General features: G+C 37.1%; 1 protein-coding gene across 1 annotated transcript in view; it reads right to left on the bottom strand.

Annotated features, from left to right (window-relative positions):
• The window catches only part of kcnb1 (potassium voltage-gated channel, Shab-related subfamily, member 1), an 88,517-nt gene extending 72,847 nt beyond the window's left edge, over positions 1 to 15,670 (bottom strand). The window contains exons 1-2 of the mRNA XM_015364897.2: positions 15,398 to 15,670; positions 13,447 to 14,138 (exon numbers count right to left, since the gene is read on the bottom strand). Coding sequence (XP_015220383.1) covers positions 13,447 to 14,022 — 576 coding nt within the window. The 5' untranslated portion in view covers positions 14,023 to 14,138; positions 15,398 to 15,670. The remainder of the gene's footprint in view (positions 1 to 13,446; positions 14,139 to 15,397) is intronic.
• Positions 15,671 to 17,716: the final 2,046 nt, after the last annotated feature.

The following is a 17,716-nucleotide window of genomic DNA, read 5'->3' as shown; positions in this document are numbered from 1 at the left end:
TAAAGAATATAGGTCAATAGCAGAGTAAACATTATATATTACAGTATATAGAATATCATATATTGCATACTACTAATAATAAGGGGTAATTAAGGTCATTCTACAAATGAGGAATTAAATACAGTACATAAAGGGTAACCAACTTTTAACTGCACTAAAACACAAAAAAGAATTGCTATTATGCTGTGTCATAAATAAACCAGTCAAGAAACATGCTAACTGATTGATCCTGGGTTCAGTTCCTGGAGTGCTGTTAGTGTGGCGTTTGCATGTTCTTCCTGTTAGCACATGGGTTTCCTTCCACAGTCCAAAGACGTGCTGGTAGGTTAATTGGCTTCAGTAACTGTGGCCCTGCTTTGAGTGCGTGCGTGTCTGCGTCTGTGTGTGCCCTGTGAGACTGGCTGCCTGTCCAGAGTGTACCCTGCCTTGCACCCAGTGTTGCCTCAGATAGGCTCCAGGCCACCACGACCCTGAATGAGATAAGAGGTTATTGGAGGTTATGTAATGATGTAACATTGGTATGCACAAAGTGTATTAACAGTATCTAGCTTTTGTACTTTATTGTTCTTCAGTTTATCAATACAAGAACTAGCTATAACAAATATATTTGCAATGAAAAATGCTATTGTCAGTCTAGCCTACATACTGTAGTTAACCCCTAATGGAAGACTTCTGGTTCTGCAGCATAGGGAATTCCCTCATTCATTTTAGAATCCCTTTGGATCTTACATAAGCTGTCAGTCAATCTTTTTGTTTTTTGTTTGCTTCTCTATTTCCTTGCCTGGAAAGCACATAGAAATGCTGTCAGACTTTTGAAAACATGAATTATTTGTTTGCATTCTTCAGCGAATTTCGCAAAGCTTAAACGGAGGCGATAAAAATAAACAGAACATAAAGGTTTACTGCCCATTTTCAATTCCCTTAACAAGACTCGTGAAAAAAAACGCCTGAACGATATCAGGGTGCCCTTAAAAGGTAGGAAATGAGATTTAGAAAATTCACATATCAAGCGGACAGTTCTGCTGTTTTTTGGACATATTGTATGGACAGAAAATCTGGTAATCATATGGTCATGTGGATAAAACAATTTATGAGTCTTTATATTAATCACACAAGGTCAGAAACACACCAGCTGCTCTCTGGTGTGAAGTGCCAAAAGAGTAATAGAGTTGCTGAATTATCTCAATAAGTATTCCTTTCATGGACTCTGAGCAGTAATAATAACGTTTAATTTTATACTAACACAACAAATTCGTCTTTACTCCAAACATCAACAGAAATAAGCATTTCAGTTGCAAAATATGGGGAGTGTCAAAATATCATGCCAATATTTATCTTTCTTATTAACTGGTTTGACTTCTCAGCAAAGACAATCCGATAAGCTGTGTAAAGGTCAAGTATGCTCACAATGGATTTCGCCAGCTCGTAAATAAACCTTTAGCTTGCTGAAAAACAAGACAAATGCATTCTTGTTAAAATGACATTCGACTTCTACGATCTCCCTTCATTTATAACAGGACAGAACAGTTTAGACTTTCAAATACGAATAAATAGCGACACCTTAGAACAAGACACATCTAGGGTGAAAAATAGCTGAAGATCACATTAGTTAGCAAACACATTAGATGGAATATAAATGATTGCACAGATGTTTCTGTTTGATAATGAAATAATATTAATACATTCTATTAATATTATTATATAAGCGTACGTTGACACCCCATAATGCGGTTCTAAAGTAAAATTAGCTACGGTAAATATTGTCCAATACGTATTCTAATATCAATCAACTAAGAAGTGCAGCGCTTGATTAAACTTGCTTCAGATAAATTTTCATAAAGTAATTTTATGCAGTATTTTATTATTCTGTATCAGTTTAATATGGAAAGTTTACACTAAAAGTAAAAAAGCAAAACATGCAAAGCAGCTTGTTATATGTTAAATAGCAATCAATACACGCCCATGTAATTCAGTTTCAGCTGATACTGTCACATGGCGTGCGGCATTTGTTAGCAAGAGCATTTGCATCAAAGAAATTAAAACAGCTGGATACGCGACTTAGAAATTACAAGGAGTTTACTAACTCTAATCTGATGATTACTGAGACATCCTGTACAATGCACATCCATAGGCATTATGGTTACACAATGATTTTTTTTGTTAGTAATTTAAAAATTCTCCTAGAAGATACCAAATTCTTTACGGACGATGAATTAATAGAAGACTCATAGTGTCTCTCACTCTGCACTACAAGAGACAATTCCATTGTAATTCTTGTAATCAATGTTATTGCCTAAGGCCTAGATTCTGTAATGCATATTTAAAATGTATTTTATATACATATTAAGATAGTGAGTACATGCCAATTTCTCAAGCTCTTTACCTATTTTAAATGGGGGATCACCAAATTGATTGATTGTCTAGGGAGCCCATACTATCTGATAGGTTAAGCATTCACAAAAACAAGACTGTACACTTCTCAGAGCAATGGATTGTTATATTGGACATGCAAATAGACATAAAGTGAAAGCAAACTAAAAAAAAAATATTATCCTATCCTGATATACAGTAATGTATACTCGCTAAATTGTTGCTGGTAAAGAAAGAAAAGAGTAGAGTAATAACACTAAGGTAAAATTGATTAGTTCCAGCATACCAAAAAAGTCAAGCTTCCAATTTTGGACAGGCAAAATTACAGTTGAAATACATACAAATACAGTATAGTTTAACTATGAATCTAGTTATTAAAGTCTTACTTCTGAGCTGCATTGCACATTAATACAAAGAACATAACAAAATGGTAATTTGCCAGTTTGGAATTGATACTTGAAAGATTCTGGGAGAAAAGTGCAGAAATGCTTGCATTATATCTGATGGGACTATATTTGCTACTGATATGATGCAAGGGCTTTCAGAGCTTTTATCCAGATTTTATCCAGGTTTTATTCCCAAGGCCTTTAACTATAAGTGGATTATAAAATGCTTTTTTTAAATTGGTGTTATTTAAGGTAGCTGAAATCATTCTCAGATTATTTTGCTTTCATCAAAAATGCTTACGACTTGTCTTTCTGAAAACAATCCGAAAGAATTCACATGAAAGAAGGCAATTCTTCCTGTCTCTTGATCTCAAGAAGCTCAAGAAACAGTCCAGGTTGTTGTTTTCTTTAAAAGCACATGGAGGGTTCTTCCATTCTGCCAGAGATCTGAGATCTAACCTCCTATGCTTATTTCTGAATATGCTGGATTGGTCAAACTTTAGGCATGCTTGTCATGCATATTGATAATGTGCTTGTTCCAAAAACCAATCTCATTAAAAAGCACAAAGTAAACAATAATGACTCACTGACTTATGTAAATCCAAATGTACCTAAAAGGTTGCTCCCATAATCAGTCTTGTTCTGCATTGCCTTGCGTTTGTATCTTCTCTAACATTTGTTTTCTGCAATGATTTCCTGTGTGTTTGCAGTGTTATGTTCAGTCAAGGATGAAAAGTGTTCTATTAATGTGAAAGGTTTGCAAAAGCTGCTACATGACTGTGCAAGTCTGCTGCTAAATGTACTTTTACTCTGCAAGAGTACAGTTAAATTATAAGCAATTTAACTACTGTACCATATACTGTAATAATATAGCAATAGTATTGTTTTGTATTATTTTTGCCTATTCATTTTCTAATAACATGGGGGAGCAGGAGCCTATCCCAGCAAGCAACAGGTGCAAGGCAGGATACTCCCTGACTGGTCTGTCTCAGGGCAGACACACGGATGAACACACACCAGGGTCAATTTTTGTAGAAGCCAAAATAACCTACCAGCATATGGAGACATTACCTGGAAATGAAATAAGGACAATCTGACAGACAAACGTAGTTAAGTTGTTCTGAATTTACATACAATATTTTCAATATATCTTTTTTTAAAGAAAGTATTAATTAAAATGTTGCATACCCACCGAATTGTGGATAGCCCATTTAATAAGCTTGGCTTACTGCTACCAACCCTGCGCCAGCATGCGGGGGGATAGACTCTTCCCTGACCCCTCTGCAGAACGACTCTCCATTCACCACTCTGCGATCTCCAGGGTTCCTTCATCATAGCTGGGTATGACTGGAAGAGCAATGCATTTCCCCCTGACAGCATTGCAAACCTAGCAAGAGTTGATTCAAGGGAAACTGGTGGTAAACCGCAAGTTTGGGATTTATATTAAAACTCACTCAACCTTTTCAATGCTTCTGTAGGAAGGCTTGTGTGTCTCCTAGCTTTCATTCCAACTCAGTTCTGAACAAGCTACACCAGCTGGTTACTGACTGAAATGAGCCAACCTAACAGCCACTCCTAGCTCTACAGGTGCTGCTGCTTTAAAGATAAAAGATAAAGAGACCTCAGAACCCTGCAGGAGCAGGACTGCCTACACCTGTGCTAGGGTAGTTGGGTGGCTCCACCTGGGAAATATCAGAAAGAGCACGCTTGAACTGGCCAGACTATCACTGTGGCTCACCCAGCTCTCCAAGGAAGCCTGAACAGTTTGAGACAGTCCTATACTGTACGTGCTCAATCAGCATTTTCTCCTGAAACTCTGCTGTGCACAAATGTTATTTTATACAGCAGTAATTCTGGTCCATAAAATTATTAAACATCCAATTAAAGATTCAATTAATTAAAATCCAATTACATTTAATGTTACTTATCCTGCCCTCATTAGTCATGGTGAAATTGTACCGTCATTAAACTTTTACCAATATTTTCAGGACACTCTGTATTGTTTGTCTTATAAAAAGTGCTTTTGGAAGGATTTTATATGACTGGAAATTTGGAATGTTGAAACCTGTAGGTTTTTTTGTTTATTTTACAGAGCCAGGGCTTTAAATTGACCCATTTTGAATTTCATATCACTACCAGTAATCCATACGCGAGTCAGGAGAATTAAAGATTAAGGAATTTGCTCCAGACACACTGTCCACCCTTGATTTTGTTTTGTTGTACCTGGTGAAAATAATTAATCCCCAGAGGACAGAGTGTACCCACATCGATACTGCCAGGCTTGTCTAGGCACCAGTTTAAGGAGGGGTTGCTCCTGCATCAACCTATTTTTTCCACCATGGCCTTTACAATTGCAGAGACCGATAGGTTTCTCTGCAAATGCATAGTCTTCCCTTTAGAATAAAATGTCTTATCGCACTAAATTTTAGACTTTAGTGCCACCACCAATCTCTGTTTTTTTTTTATTTGTTTCTGTGCTTGACCGGCTTTTCTGCAAACCCAATTGTCACTTATGGATTCCTCACATTGTAAGCAGAATATGGTATTTTAAGAAAACATGCCCTGTTGTTTATGTGCACTGTTGGTAAGAGCTGCCATCTTTAAAAGAGCAGGACATCTTTTTTGCTGAAGTAATTAACGTGGCAGCATTGTTAGCGAGCTGCTGGCAAAGAGTGTTCCAACAATTTTACTACATATCTGTACCTACATAATGACCTTTGTAAGCATCATCATGGTTTGCAAATTCTAAACAGTAATAAATCCCTTATAAATGGTCATTTATGGCCCCTAAATATTTCAGCTTAAATACTGCTTCAGTAGCCAAATGCTTTTTCACATAAATTTTAGCTCTGCAATATTCCCCGGATTATTTAACAGCTACAGCAACACATTTAGTGACCACTGGACTGGAACTCCATTTAACATTTTCCTTTTAAGCTAATTACGTATTGATATACGTACATCTACAGTCCTGTGGAGGTTGCATTTGTTCGTGAGATGGGCTTGGCAGGGAAATGAAAAAAAGGAAACGAGATCAAATGTGCCAGCATCTGTAATTACTTGATGTGTATTTTAAATGTTACGGAAATACAGCACTTATTTAATGCATTTCAGCATTACCTATTCATTTGAGCTTTGCTTTTTAGCTTTAGTGGGGTTACAAACTGTTCTTCATTTGTCTGTACACTATTTCTACTGATATATTGCAAAAAACCTAAGAACTGATAATCCCTTCAGTTCACACCGCTATTTGCACAACTGTGAAGCCCAACACCTTCACAATATTGACTTCTTTTTAACTTTTTTTCTTTTAAAGATATTCTTCTAACAAATAATAGAAGAGAATTTATCTTAAGTCTCTGTAATTTACTAAATAAAAAAAAAATTGTACAACATTTAAGCTGGATGGTGGGTGTATACAGTATAGTGGTGAAAACATTCAAAGCCATTTCTCATTTCCTGGTCAAGCAGCTATTCATAGTTGCCATGGAGACAATTATTCAGCATATTCAGGAAATTACAAATCATGGGAAAACCACCTTGGAGCTTGATTCACCAGATATCACAAGTTAAAAAATATGGACCACCACTTGACTTGACTTACTGCACAAATAACCAACTAGGGATTGGTTACGGCACATTTCTGCGCACTCTTTTACGTTATATAATTGATCTTTTTATTCCATGGAAATGCTAATCAGCATAGCATAGAAAGGGGAAAGACAACATACAATACATATGCTTTGCAAAATGTGCACTGACTGTGAGGCCACCCACTTCTTTCCTCAGTACAAGGATTGAGGCGGAGAAGCTGACACTGCTCGCATTAATATAACACTGCAAGCTCGGTCACTGTTCTCTGGAAAACATGGTTGACATCTTCTCCATCCAGCCCAAACTGGACTCTACCGTCACACACCTCTACCGACCTTGGGAGCTGGTCACAGGCGGCTCATGACATAACCCTGTTTTCAGAACAGTGCTCTGCACAGTCCACATTCTGAGCTCCTGAGATCCTTTAGCATTAAGCCACATAAAGATCAACCAATCAACCAATTTCTCCAAAATCCTATGGACATAAATAATACCTCCAGGCACTTCCCACAAATTACAAAAACAATATTTGATTACACATTATAAGTCAGATTGAACTAACATGTAGAATGAGAATAATGAAGAACTATTCCTGATATCGCCAAAAAATCACTTTTCAAAAATACAAAGACAGAGTGCGGGACACATTAGTGAGCAGATAAATAGAGAGGGATAAGGAGGTGCTAATCCATGCAGAGTTTGTAATATCATTGCAATTCTGTTTAGCTGTTTTTCAAGAAAATAAATGTGATAGTGATGATGCCAACTCAATGTAGGCCAGCATGCTGATCTCCTGTGACAGCCCAAAGCAAAGACAGTGTTCCTGTCTCACAATGATGTTTTAAATAAATGTTCAATAATCTGGTTGTACTGTAAATGTTGTGTTTATTTTATTTGCTTCGGTAGCACTGTAATTCGTCAGTCATGCCAATAAAGCTTTTTGAATTTGAATTTGAAGAGTGAGATCACACTGATAATCCAAGGTACATTTCCTTTACATTTCCAAACCTCAAGACAGAAGAATTACAGACTACTTGACATACAGTAACTGGTCTGAAAGGCAGGGGCTGACAGTGTAAGTATACAAAACTGTAAAAGGTCCCATTGCAGCAATAATACGCCATTAGCATTAAAAAGGTATACATATCGATTTTAAATCTCCTCCCTAAATTGCTTTAGCACATTAGTTAAAAATGTTTACCACAATGCTCTTTGCTGCAGATGCAATTATAGAAAACAAGCACCAATCTCTGAGACATTTCTTTGGAAAAGGGTGGCATTGGTCTCATATAATTCACTCTGAACATCAAACAGGCTTTTGCTACAAAAACACTTACCCACAGGGGTGCATTCACTATTTACATACCATGTCAGCATGTCAGCTGAGGTTGAGAAATTCTCAAATGATCTGAATCATTTGAAATCATCACTTAAAAGTCGGTAATGGAATTCACCTTTGTAAATTACATCTGAGGGAAAACCGTACTCTTTACTTCCCTGTATAAGAGTACAATATCACCTGAAGAACCCAGAAGCCAGTTTAACCAAGACTTTATTTATGTTTTGTGTGAGTTTTGGTCATTTGTATAGCTTGTTACATTATGTGGTAACTTTGCAGTTCGATATAATCTAATCATTGGAATTGTACAGAAGATGCAAAAAATGTTTCACACTACACACAACACAAGAACAAAGCATGATGTTCTACCTACTAATTCTCCCAAATGGAATTTTAGATTTACGAGCAAGTCCTTCAATTCTGATGGGATTTTCTGCTCTTCCTCTTTAGGAAGACTTCAGATGCTATTTTAATAGGATAGTTAATAGACCTGTACTGTGTGATTGCTTTAGCATCTCAAGAGGAAGGCCTCCTTAGCATTCTTAGTAGCATACTTTAACTTATGCATGTGAAAAAATCAGTAACCAGGGCAAGACATTTCAGACAAACATCATCTACTTTAAAAAATATCCCATGCCAGGCCATCAACACATTGACCTTTAAACACCATGCATACAGAAATCTTGCTGCTTAGAAATTTCAGCTAATTCTTATAACAAAAGCAATATATACTTTCCTATATATTTTAGGTGGAAAACTAACATCCCAACATACTATTTCTGTACAGCATGTACACTTAATAGGAAATGACCAAGAAAAGGACTCACTCAAGAATACATACTCCACCCTTAAGACAGACAGACAAAAGGGACAAGCAACAGTTTAAAATGTTTGCAAGGACATCTGATTCCAAAACAGTAACTGGCAACAAACCTGGCGCACAATACTTTGCTTTGTGTTTTTTTTTTTCGATCCTACAGTGCTGTTGTTTCTTGAATAAACTGTGCCAGCGCCATTTAAAATAGTAAAAGCAGTGACAAGATCCATCCAACCCATTTTCAAACAGCTTCATCCAATACAGGGATGTGGGGCAGCCGAAGACTATCTCTTGGCAAGAACACTGTGGAAAGGACACCCATCCATCACAGAGCAGTGCAGATGTTTTGTTTTATTCTTAGTATGCAGAAACAGAACAGGTGGCTCAGTGGGAAAGAGGAGCCATCAGCATTCTGTACTGTATTCCAACAAAACTGAACTGCAAATTTGCATTAGAGATGGGTATAATTTTAAATGTTGTACAGGCAAGAATCATTAATGCACACTGTAAAAAGGCCTTAGGAAATCTGGGCGAAACCACATTCTGGTTGTTGATGCTACTGAAATTTCAAGAAGAGCACCTGCAACAGTAATTAAGCAACTGTATTCCTGGGCCATGGCACTGGTCTAATTACTACAAATGAATTAAAAGGCTGCTTTGGTATAGTTTATGAGACTTACCCTTTTAGAACCTTTGACTGTTACCCACTTAGAAAGTGTGTCTATGCCCTCTTTATAAAAACTCTAAAAGGCACAAAAGCAGATGTAAAACAAGAAAGAGACTTAAATCTCAGCACCATTTTCCTGTATGTAAGTAAAATAACCAGTGTTTACTTTTGATATGTTGCTATCCTGCTTTCTGTATTTGACAAAAGTAGTATAATAGTTATCTGAGTAATTTTTTTAAACTTTTACAATTTGCTCAGAAAATTAATCGTTCAATTTTGCTTCCATAACTTTAGGTTAAAAAATGATGTGCTTACCCCAAAAAGTAGCTGGAATCTAGATTCCATAAATGATATCATGTAATGAGTTATGCACATCCTAAATGTGGAAACCTTTTGTTTTACAGACAGTAGATCAGCAATGAGGATTATTTGATGGGAACCTTTTGCTAAGGTTAGAAAAGCACTTGCTGTAAAAGAACTGTAAAGGCTCCAGGCAAGAAAAGACTGATATTTGTAAGTCCATTAACTTCTAGGTAAGAAGGCAAGTAGATCATACGACTGATAGGATTGGGCTGATATGCATGAAGATGCACTGGTACCATCTGGAATTTTGACACATTCTGGCATCTCATCTAATTACCATGTTTCACATGATTACATCCCAAACCGTTTCACTGTGGGAAGCCAAAACTGCAATTCTACGCACACTATGCCATACAGTAGATGTCTGAAGCAGGACACATGAATGATATAATTACCTCATTATTAAAAAAAAAAAATTGACTGTGGGCTTTAATCGCATGGTTGTACAAGGGCTAGAGCTGCTATCTCATAGCTCTGTGTCCAGCATTTGATTCTGCATGAATGCATATTCTGTGTGGAGTTTGCAAGTTATCACCGTTTTCACAAACATGCTGCCTAGTCTATCTGCAATCTCTGTATTGTCCCTTTGTGCATTCCCTGTGACAGATGAGCATCCATAAAGGCTTGTTGTCCAGCCTTGCACACTACTCTTCCAGGAAAGTCTCCGAGTTACAACCACCCTTACCAGGAATAAGCAGCTTTCTACTGATGGTCAGAATGTAGGTTTTGTCAAAATAGTAAATATATGTTGTAGTTTTATATAAACACAATTTTGATGTACCACTTTAGAAGACTTTTACATTAATTTTACCAAGATACACAGAGGTTCAATCAAATTACAGCTTCAGTTTACCTTAATGAAAAAGTATCACTTCACCCTATTATTATTTCATTATTATTATTATTTTAGGAACCTGGAACTTACTGAATGTTCAGATTGATTTTAATGTATACCGTGTTTCTAATTTTAACTGCTTTTGGATTCCAGGTCAAAGACAAACAGAAAGACAGGTCAATAAAAAGATTGAATAGAGTAATATTCATTATTTTGAAAACAGAATAATTCTAACATGCAATTTTATAAATAAAACACAGTCAGAAAGTAAAAACGGTTTACGTAGAAGCTGTCATTATAAATAGAATATTTTCTCTACCTCCCATCATCATATGTCTAGATATGTTTAGATATTATATTGAGCTTCAGTATTAGAATCATTGCATTTGAAAAAAAAGAATCAAGTCAAGAAAGTGTATATGACCAGAAAGAAGATTCTTTCTGTCTCCTCTAAATACCTCTTGCACTAGAGTTTGGAAAGAAGCCCTCTTTAGTTTGGATTTTAGACTGGCTACTACTGTAGCATATCTGATGAAGAATAATGAGTTGTGGTGCTGCCTTTTGGTTTGCATTTTGTGTAATGAAATCATTTAAATCACTATTCCTATAGTTTATAGTTTACATTCCTAATCTATAACAGGCCCTGGTGCAATATCTAGGAGTTTACTAGGACACTTGACTAGATAATTCACCTGCTCCATGTTCATATGAAGGTAATATCAGAGAGTTCCTAAATTTTGACTCTTTTTTAGTTTAGTGTGTGATGCCAGCCATTGGATGTTCACATTCTGGGCTGGTGGTGGTGAATGAGGGTACAATCAATGCACTAATATTATCAATTAGGCATTTCTTCTAATATTAACTAGTCTAAAGTGAGCAGTACTGTGATAAGACAAACCATTTCAGCACACTCCATATGTACAGCATGTTTACAAGGAAAAACAATCAAAATATCACAGCTCCACCACTGTCTTGCTAATCACAGAGACATGTTTTTAACACCATTGATTTATTTTTCACTGCAAAGTTGTATTCCATTAGGTAATAGTTAAATAACCCTTCAGTTCTTCAGAAGAAGTTGTCAGTATTCCCCGGTAGTGAGTTAGACCATGCACATAGTGTGCAAATGTTGGTATGCCCCCTTTCTGTACTGTATATCTGTTGCTACTGAAATACACATTATTAGCTCGGTTTAAATGATGTTTACAGTAATCACACGAAAAACTCCCCCAGAGCAAAACCTTCCATCTATTATACAAAAAAATAGAAAAATAGATACATTGATTTAATGCATGAATTATGTGGATTTGAGATTTTTTCATCAACATTTTCCTATAGCCTTTTCTGAAGTCCTGTACCTTGAAGGAACTGAGGTTAGCTGTTTCAGATTAGTGCTGAAAGCAATTTCAATTGGAGGACAGTAGTACAATATGAAATGTGACTTCCATTTGTTCAAGGCAAAGTATGACAAATGTTCGGTCAAAAACAAGCTAAAATTGTACGGATCTTACACTGAACAATCACATCACATAAAGCAATAATTACGTACAGGATGATACAAGGATAGTGCTTTTCCAACAAAGTATACACTAGCATCCATTTTGTTAGTCTCACTGCCTGCCTTAAAATGTCTGGATTATCAACAAATTCAACATGTGGACCTGCTGATAAGGCTGACAAAGCTCACGCTGACAGCAATACCTCAGCATACTAGATGAAAATACTCAATTTAATTGAATCCTTTATTTAATCAAATAAGTCAATTGTGAATAATTGCTCATTTACAATGATGACCTGAAGACTAATTTACAGAGCAAGGCTTTTACAAGAGATATTTTTAGTTAAGTACCTTGCTCGATGGTCCAACAGTTGCCTCTCACACAGCACATCACCCCACTACGCCCCAGTCCAGGGGTGTAATCAATACTTCACCCTACAGCCCCACCTTTGTTTGGTCATGCAAACATATGTAAACTCAGGATTTTACAGCCTATTTCTAAAAGTGCAGCATCACATTCTGCAATTACGAAAAAGACCCTGGCTGTATTTCTGTTTCACTGTAGAATTGTTTTTACAGTAAGTGATTAACATATTCACAACAGTATTATGCTGCACTGTGAACTGTTTTACGAAAACATTAATTTTCTTTGTTTTAATGTTTTATAAAACATACATAGTATAATATATTAACTTGAATAGAAAATGTATTGTCAAGGACAATTATTCTGTGGGGAAACATTCCTTAATAATAACTCAAAGTGAAACATTTTACTTCATTGATTGCTCATAAACATTGACTTGATTTATTCAGAGGGTTTTTTTAATTGTTTATAGTGGTCGTGTTTAATATGTTTTAGAAGTTCTCATTGTTCTACAGTATAAAACTGGCCATGTTTTAAATAATTTTTCAAACAATCCTTTACATTCATACATCTAGAAACGTGGTATAATACTGAATGGATTTTAAAATCGTATAACGAGCTCTGAAGCACTTAAACGTTGCCATGAACTTTATGAAAATTATGATAAACCCTATCGCATTGTATAATTAGTAACAATAATACACAATAACAGTTTTCACGGTAAAGAAATAATACCAAATACGTTTCTAGTCTTCTAATCATTCAATTTTTTTTATAACAAAATGAAATCGCTTGGTTTTCAAACTCTTTTAAACTGTTTCACAATCATTACATACAATATACAGGTCTGTTAATAAGCACTTGACATATGCGATGAGCATGCTACTGATAAAGATTACACAAAATGTCTTTAAAAGAGCAACAGAGCTATTTGAGCGCTGATGGGGAAACACTGGCCCCGAAACACACATAAGACGTTTTGACTATAAGTAATACCTTGCATGACCTGTGATGAAACTGGCACTACGCGAAGTTTATTGTAAGCGGCAAAAAGCGTCCACTACGATGCAATTCATAACGTTAGGCTAGACGCAATTTAACTATAGATGCACACGTGAACCACTTTCAGTTGAAAATTGAACACCCACACAACATTTTAGGCTGACTTTTGTTTCCGTAAGAAAAGATAAGAGATAGCAGGAATTTTAATTACCTTGGCTGCCACTGAGGAACTTGGTTTTTCCAGAAGATCCCAAAGTTTCTTTCTTTTGTCCGCACAACATGTGTTATCAAATTCCTCGCCCTCTCTTTCCCTTAGAGTTTCGGCCTCTCGTTTCAGCTCCTCGTTCATTTGCTCCTTTTTCTGGTGGTATCTTGCCTGGCAGCAGGACTCCAGGTAAATCTCGTCGACACCCCAGTAGTCCAGTTCTTGACTGAAGGACAAAGCGCACATTTCCTCCATCATGTGCAACTTGCCGGTGCGGTAAAAATTCAAAATCGAAGTGAATGCCCCGGGGTGTCTGTCAAAAAAGTATTCATTATCCTCCAAATTGTAGTCGTCGCATATTTCCATTATTGAATCGTGGGTGTTGCAGTCTCTAAGTTTCCCGAGTCTTGTGCGAGGTAATCGGTCTAACGTTCTCCATAGAACTTCATGAGGCTGCCCACCAACGTTCAGTCTCACCCTCCGAGAGCAAGCCTTGCTCCTTATGATATCCACCGGCTCCGGAGGCAAAGAGGCAGTTGATCGAGATCCCGTTTTATTCATCCCTGCATTCGTTTTCTCCATTATTATTTTTTCAAAAAAATAAGGCCGGCTACAATTAAGTTCTCACAGTTCAAAACAAAGGATCCCGGGGAGAAGTTAGTGCCTACATTTGCGCTTGTTTACATCCATTCCTGCAGCTGAGAGGGGGGGAAGAAAAGAGAAAGAATATCAGTGGCACTTTCTAAAATGGAGACCAAACCCAGATGACCTACAAAACTGGGAAAGAACATTTCTCACGCAATGTCAGGTGGTTTATCCACTAATCAGAGGAGCAAGTAGATCATTTAATCTGCTCTAAGAACCACAGCAGATTTCTCTGCCCGTCTCTCGCCGGGCTGGGGGAAATGCGCCTTGTGCATTGAGCTCTACCAGTGAGAGCTGTCCACTAGAGTAGTGCTGAAACTGCAGCCTCCCCGAAACTGAAAGGCTGTTTTCCCTCTTGCAAACCACCAGTTCCCTTCGGAAACCGCTTTGCCTTTCAGCGCCGAAACCGTCGAACTGCTCCTGTAACAGTCAGAGCCGTCGCCCCTTATTGTAAGAAGACTCTTCTTGGACTGATTGCCCCTAATGCGATAATAACACCTCTAACACCTATGCACTGTTTGTTTTTGTTTGAATATCCAAACGGGAAGGAAACCCCCTCCGTCACTGCGAGAAAACACTGAAATCACGCACGTACTTTGACAAGCAGCACGTTATTATTTTAAAAATAACATCGTTTGCTATGTTACGCTTGCGAAGATAACATGAAATCGCTTATTTTCTAACATTTGTAGCACACTGATAATTGTGATAAGTCACTGCCCGCAAGGCAAATGAAAAACACCCTGTCACATAAATTAAGATCATTTTGAAATCAGACGCTTTTAATCGGCTCCAGATGGTTAAGAAGATGACAAAATACGCCATTCTCGATGGAAGGGTAAATGTTGAAAACAATGTAATTTTAGGCATGATACTAAAAAGCGTTTAATTCCCTGTCAAACCTGGCACATAGTGTTTTTTTTAATACGGCTGTGTCAGCACTGAGTTTTTGTGTTGTCTAGGTCAACAAATCTTCAATTCAAACTAACGCAATACACAAAGATAGCCAGTCCCAAGCTACACTGGGAGAAACGACTACAGAGAAGGATACATTTAATTGAAACGGGGCAAGAATATTATTAAATTGTAATCCCTTCACGCATAATGCACTTCTTCTCAAACGGGTGTCAATGGCATTTAACATCCTTCCTTTTAGGAGCTTCCCATGGGAATATGATGATAAGACAGATGGCAACAAAACCACCGGTAGATTATGGTGCTTGATGCCATCGACACTACCTTGATAACAGAAACTACAAATACGTCACTGAGAAAAGGGGATTTTCAAACCTCTGCGAAAGCGACCACATACCTCCTTTAAAGCATGAGCTCCGGAAGACGAAATGAATGAGGACTGAAGAATCTTGAGTTGAAGATACAAAAAAAAAAACCCGTCAATGATTATTTGCACAATAAATAACCCTTCATGTTTAAACCGGCTCTTAAAGTTGTTCCCTTCATTCCATAGCTCTTGAATGGGTAGTGCAAAAAATATCGTCAGTCCCCATTTCTTGTCTCTGCCCTTTAATGGAGATCAACAAGTCTGGTCTGGACCTGGAAGGCTTCCCCCTACATGATTTCAGTGTTTGTGCGTTAGGAACGGGAGTAAGGCAAGCAGGAGCCCGGGTCTGCGGTAAGGAAGAGAACTGCAGCTCCACCGTCAGGCTCAAGTGAGGAGATAAGCGAGTTAACCATTTCTTGACCGAGTAGTGGCGAAGGTGCCAGGAATCACAATTTCACACGGAAATGCAGCACGGCTTTTTACTACACACGCGTCGGACTTCAAATGGATTTCCGTTTAAGTGTTACGAATAAAATTTGGGATGCTGCAAAATAAAACCACTAAAAGGGAGGCTACTATCAGTATTGGAGTAGTGGCACTGTGGCTAAGGACCTGTGCCTGTGGCTAAAAGGTTGCTGGTTCAAATCTTGCAGCTGGCAGGGGAATCCTACTCTGTTGGGACCCTGAGCAAGACCCTTAACCCCAGCTGCTCCAGGGGTGCTGTATAAATGGCTGACCCTGTGCCCTGACCCCAAGCTTCTCTCTCCCCATCTGTGTGTCTTGTGGAGAGCAAACTGGGGTATATGAAAAGACAAATTTACTCTTTATTAGAATAGTGTAACTACTATATTATCACTAGCCAACTAGATACTGTAGGTAAAAGTTATTTAAGTCTATATTCTCATCTTACAGCATTTCCTCCTCAAATTCTGAGTTTATTTTTAACAAAACTAATTTTAAATAGAGTATACTCAAAGAATGTGTGGGACATGATCTTTGTTTTCTTTTAGAGGCTGTTTACACCAGCAATGAGAATGTTCTTCATAATCAGAAGAAGAGGTTATTTTAAAAAATGCACGATAGCACTGAACTGCCATATGTTTTAAGTCTATATTTGTACATGTATGTAAAGTTTCTAGAGTATCTGAGCAAAACCAAGCAGAATTCCTTAATTATAAACATGTGACAAAACAGAGTAATTTTAATGGTAGCCTGATAGAAATGAAAGCCTTTAAACAGGCCATCTTGTCTGTTTCCTCCAATGCTGAAGATGTTGTATTCTGAAGTTGGGATAATGAGATGCCTTTGAAGCCAAAAGTGTTAGTATGATCAATTTGCATCATGGACTGGAAGTAAGTTTTTCTCAAAGGAAAACAACGTCTGTTTCAGTAAATAGTATTTTTTTCTGTTTTATGAAAACTTTAAAAAATAATTGAACTTTTTTACGTTTTGATATAAGGAGGTTAACCTGTCCCTGTACATGTTCTGCATTTACTGTACATCATCTTAAATTACTGAAATGTTTAAAACTGTTTATACAACGGACTTCAGACTATTTTATACAACAAGGGATGTATGTAACTCAAGCACACAATTTTATAGATATCCAAGTGCTTAATAAGGAAAACATTTTTAGATGCTATGCTGAAACAAGTGATTTATAGGCCTGGCTCCATGTTTATTGAGTTGGTGTCTTCTTGTTCTTAGGGGAAAGCTTACTGTATCTAGCAGGACAAGAGTTTATCATTTTGACAGAAAATACTGTCATGACAGTTTTGGGTCATTAAGTTTCCATGTAACATTTTTCTTCCAAAAGGTTTTGTCATGTGGAAAAACCTTGCCTTCTTGGACAGACAGCTTTATTCCAGTCACTTTGACAGGTCTGACCTCAAGGGCTTGCTATTGAAATGGTTAGCAGTAATCTAATAGGTTAGGTACACTTTATGATCAAATCACAAACCGTATGTTTTAAATCAGAATGTTGTCACCAGAAAAGCGTTTAAGAGTTAAATCATTCTCTCCTATGTCTTGATGATTGGGGTCAAAGTATAATAGAGTTTGTCCTGTGGCGATATAGGAGAAAAGCATCAGCACAACTTCAATTTGTAAAGATTATTTGGAATCAATCATTCACTGTATTTCAGCACTCTCTTGGAGATCAATGCCATGTTATTGAAAGAAAAACATGGAATCACACAATCTGTGTACTGTACATTAGGTAAGATATTGGATTCATTTATTCTGGAAGAAAAATGATCCAATAGCTCATTGCATCACTTTATGATTTGCTTTGGGTTTTATGGGAAACTGGAAAAAAACTGCTCATACTCTTACAAAAACAGCACTACC

The sequence above is a fragment of the Lepisosteus oculatus genome, chromosome 16 (genome assembly GCF_040954835.1).
Source record: "Lepisosteus oculatus isolate fLepOcu1 chromosome 16, fLepOcu1.hap2, whole genome shotgun sequence".
NCBI lineage: Eukaryota > Metazoa > Chordata > Actinopteri > Semionotiformes > Lepisosteidae > Lepisosteus > Lepisosteus oculatus.
The sequence above is the reverse complement of the archived record's forward strand: the minus strand, read 5'-3'. Positions and strand labels throughout refer to the sequence as shown.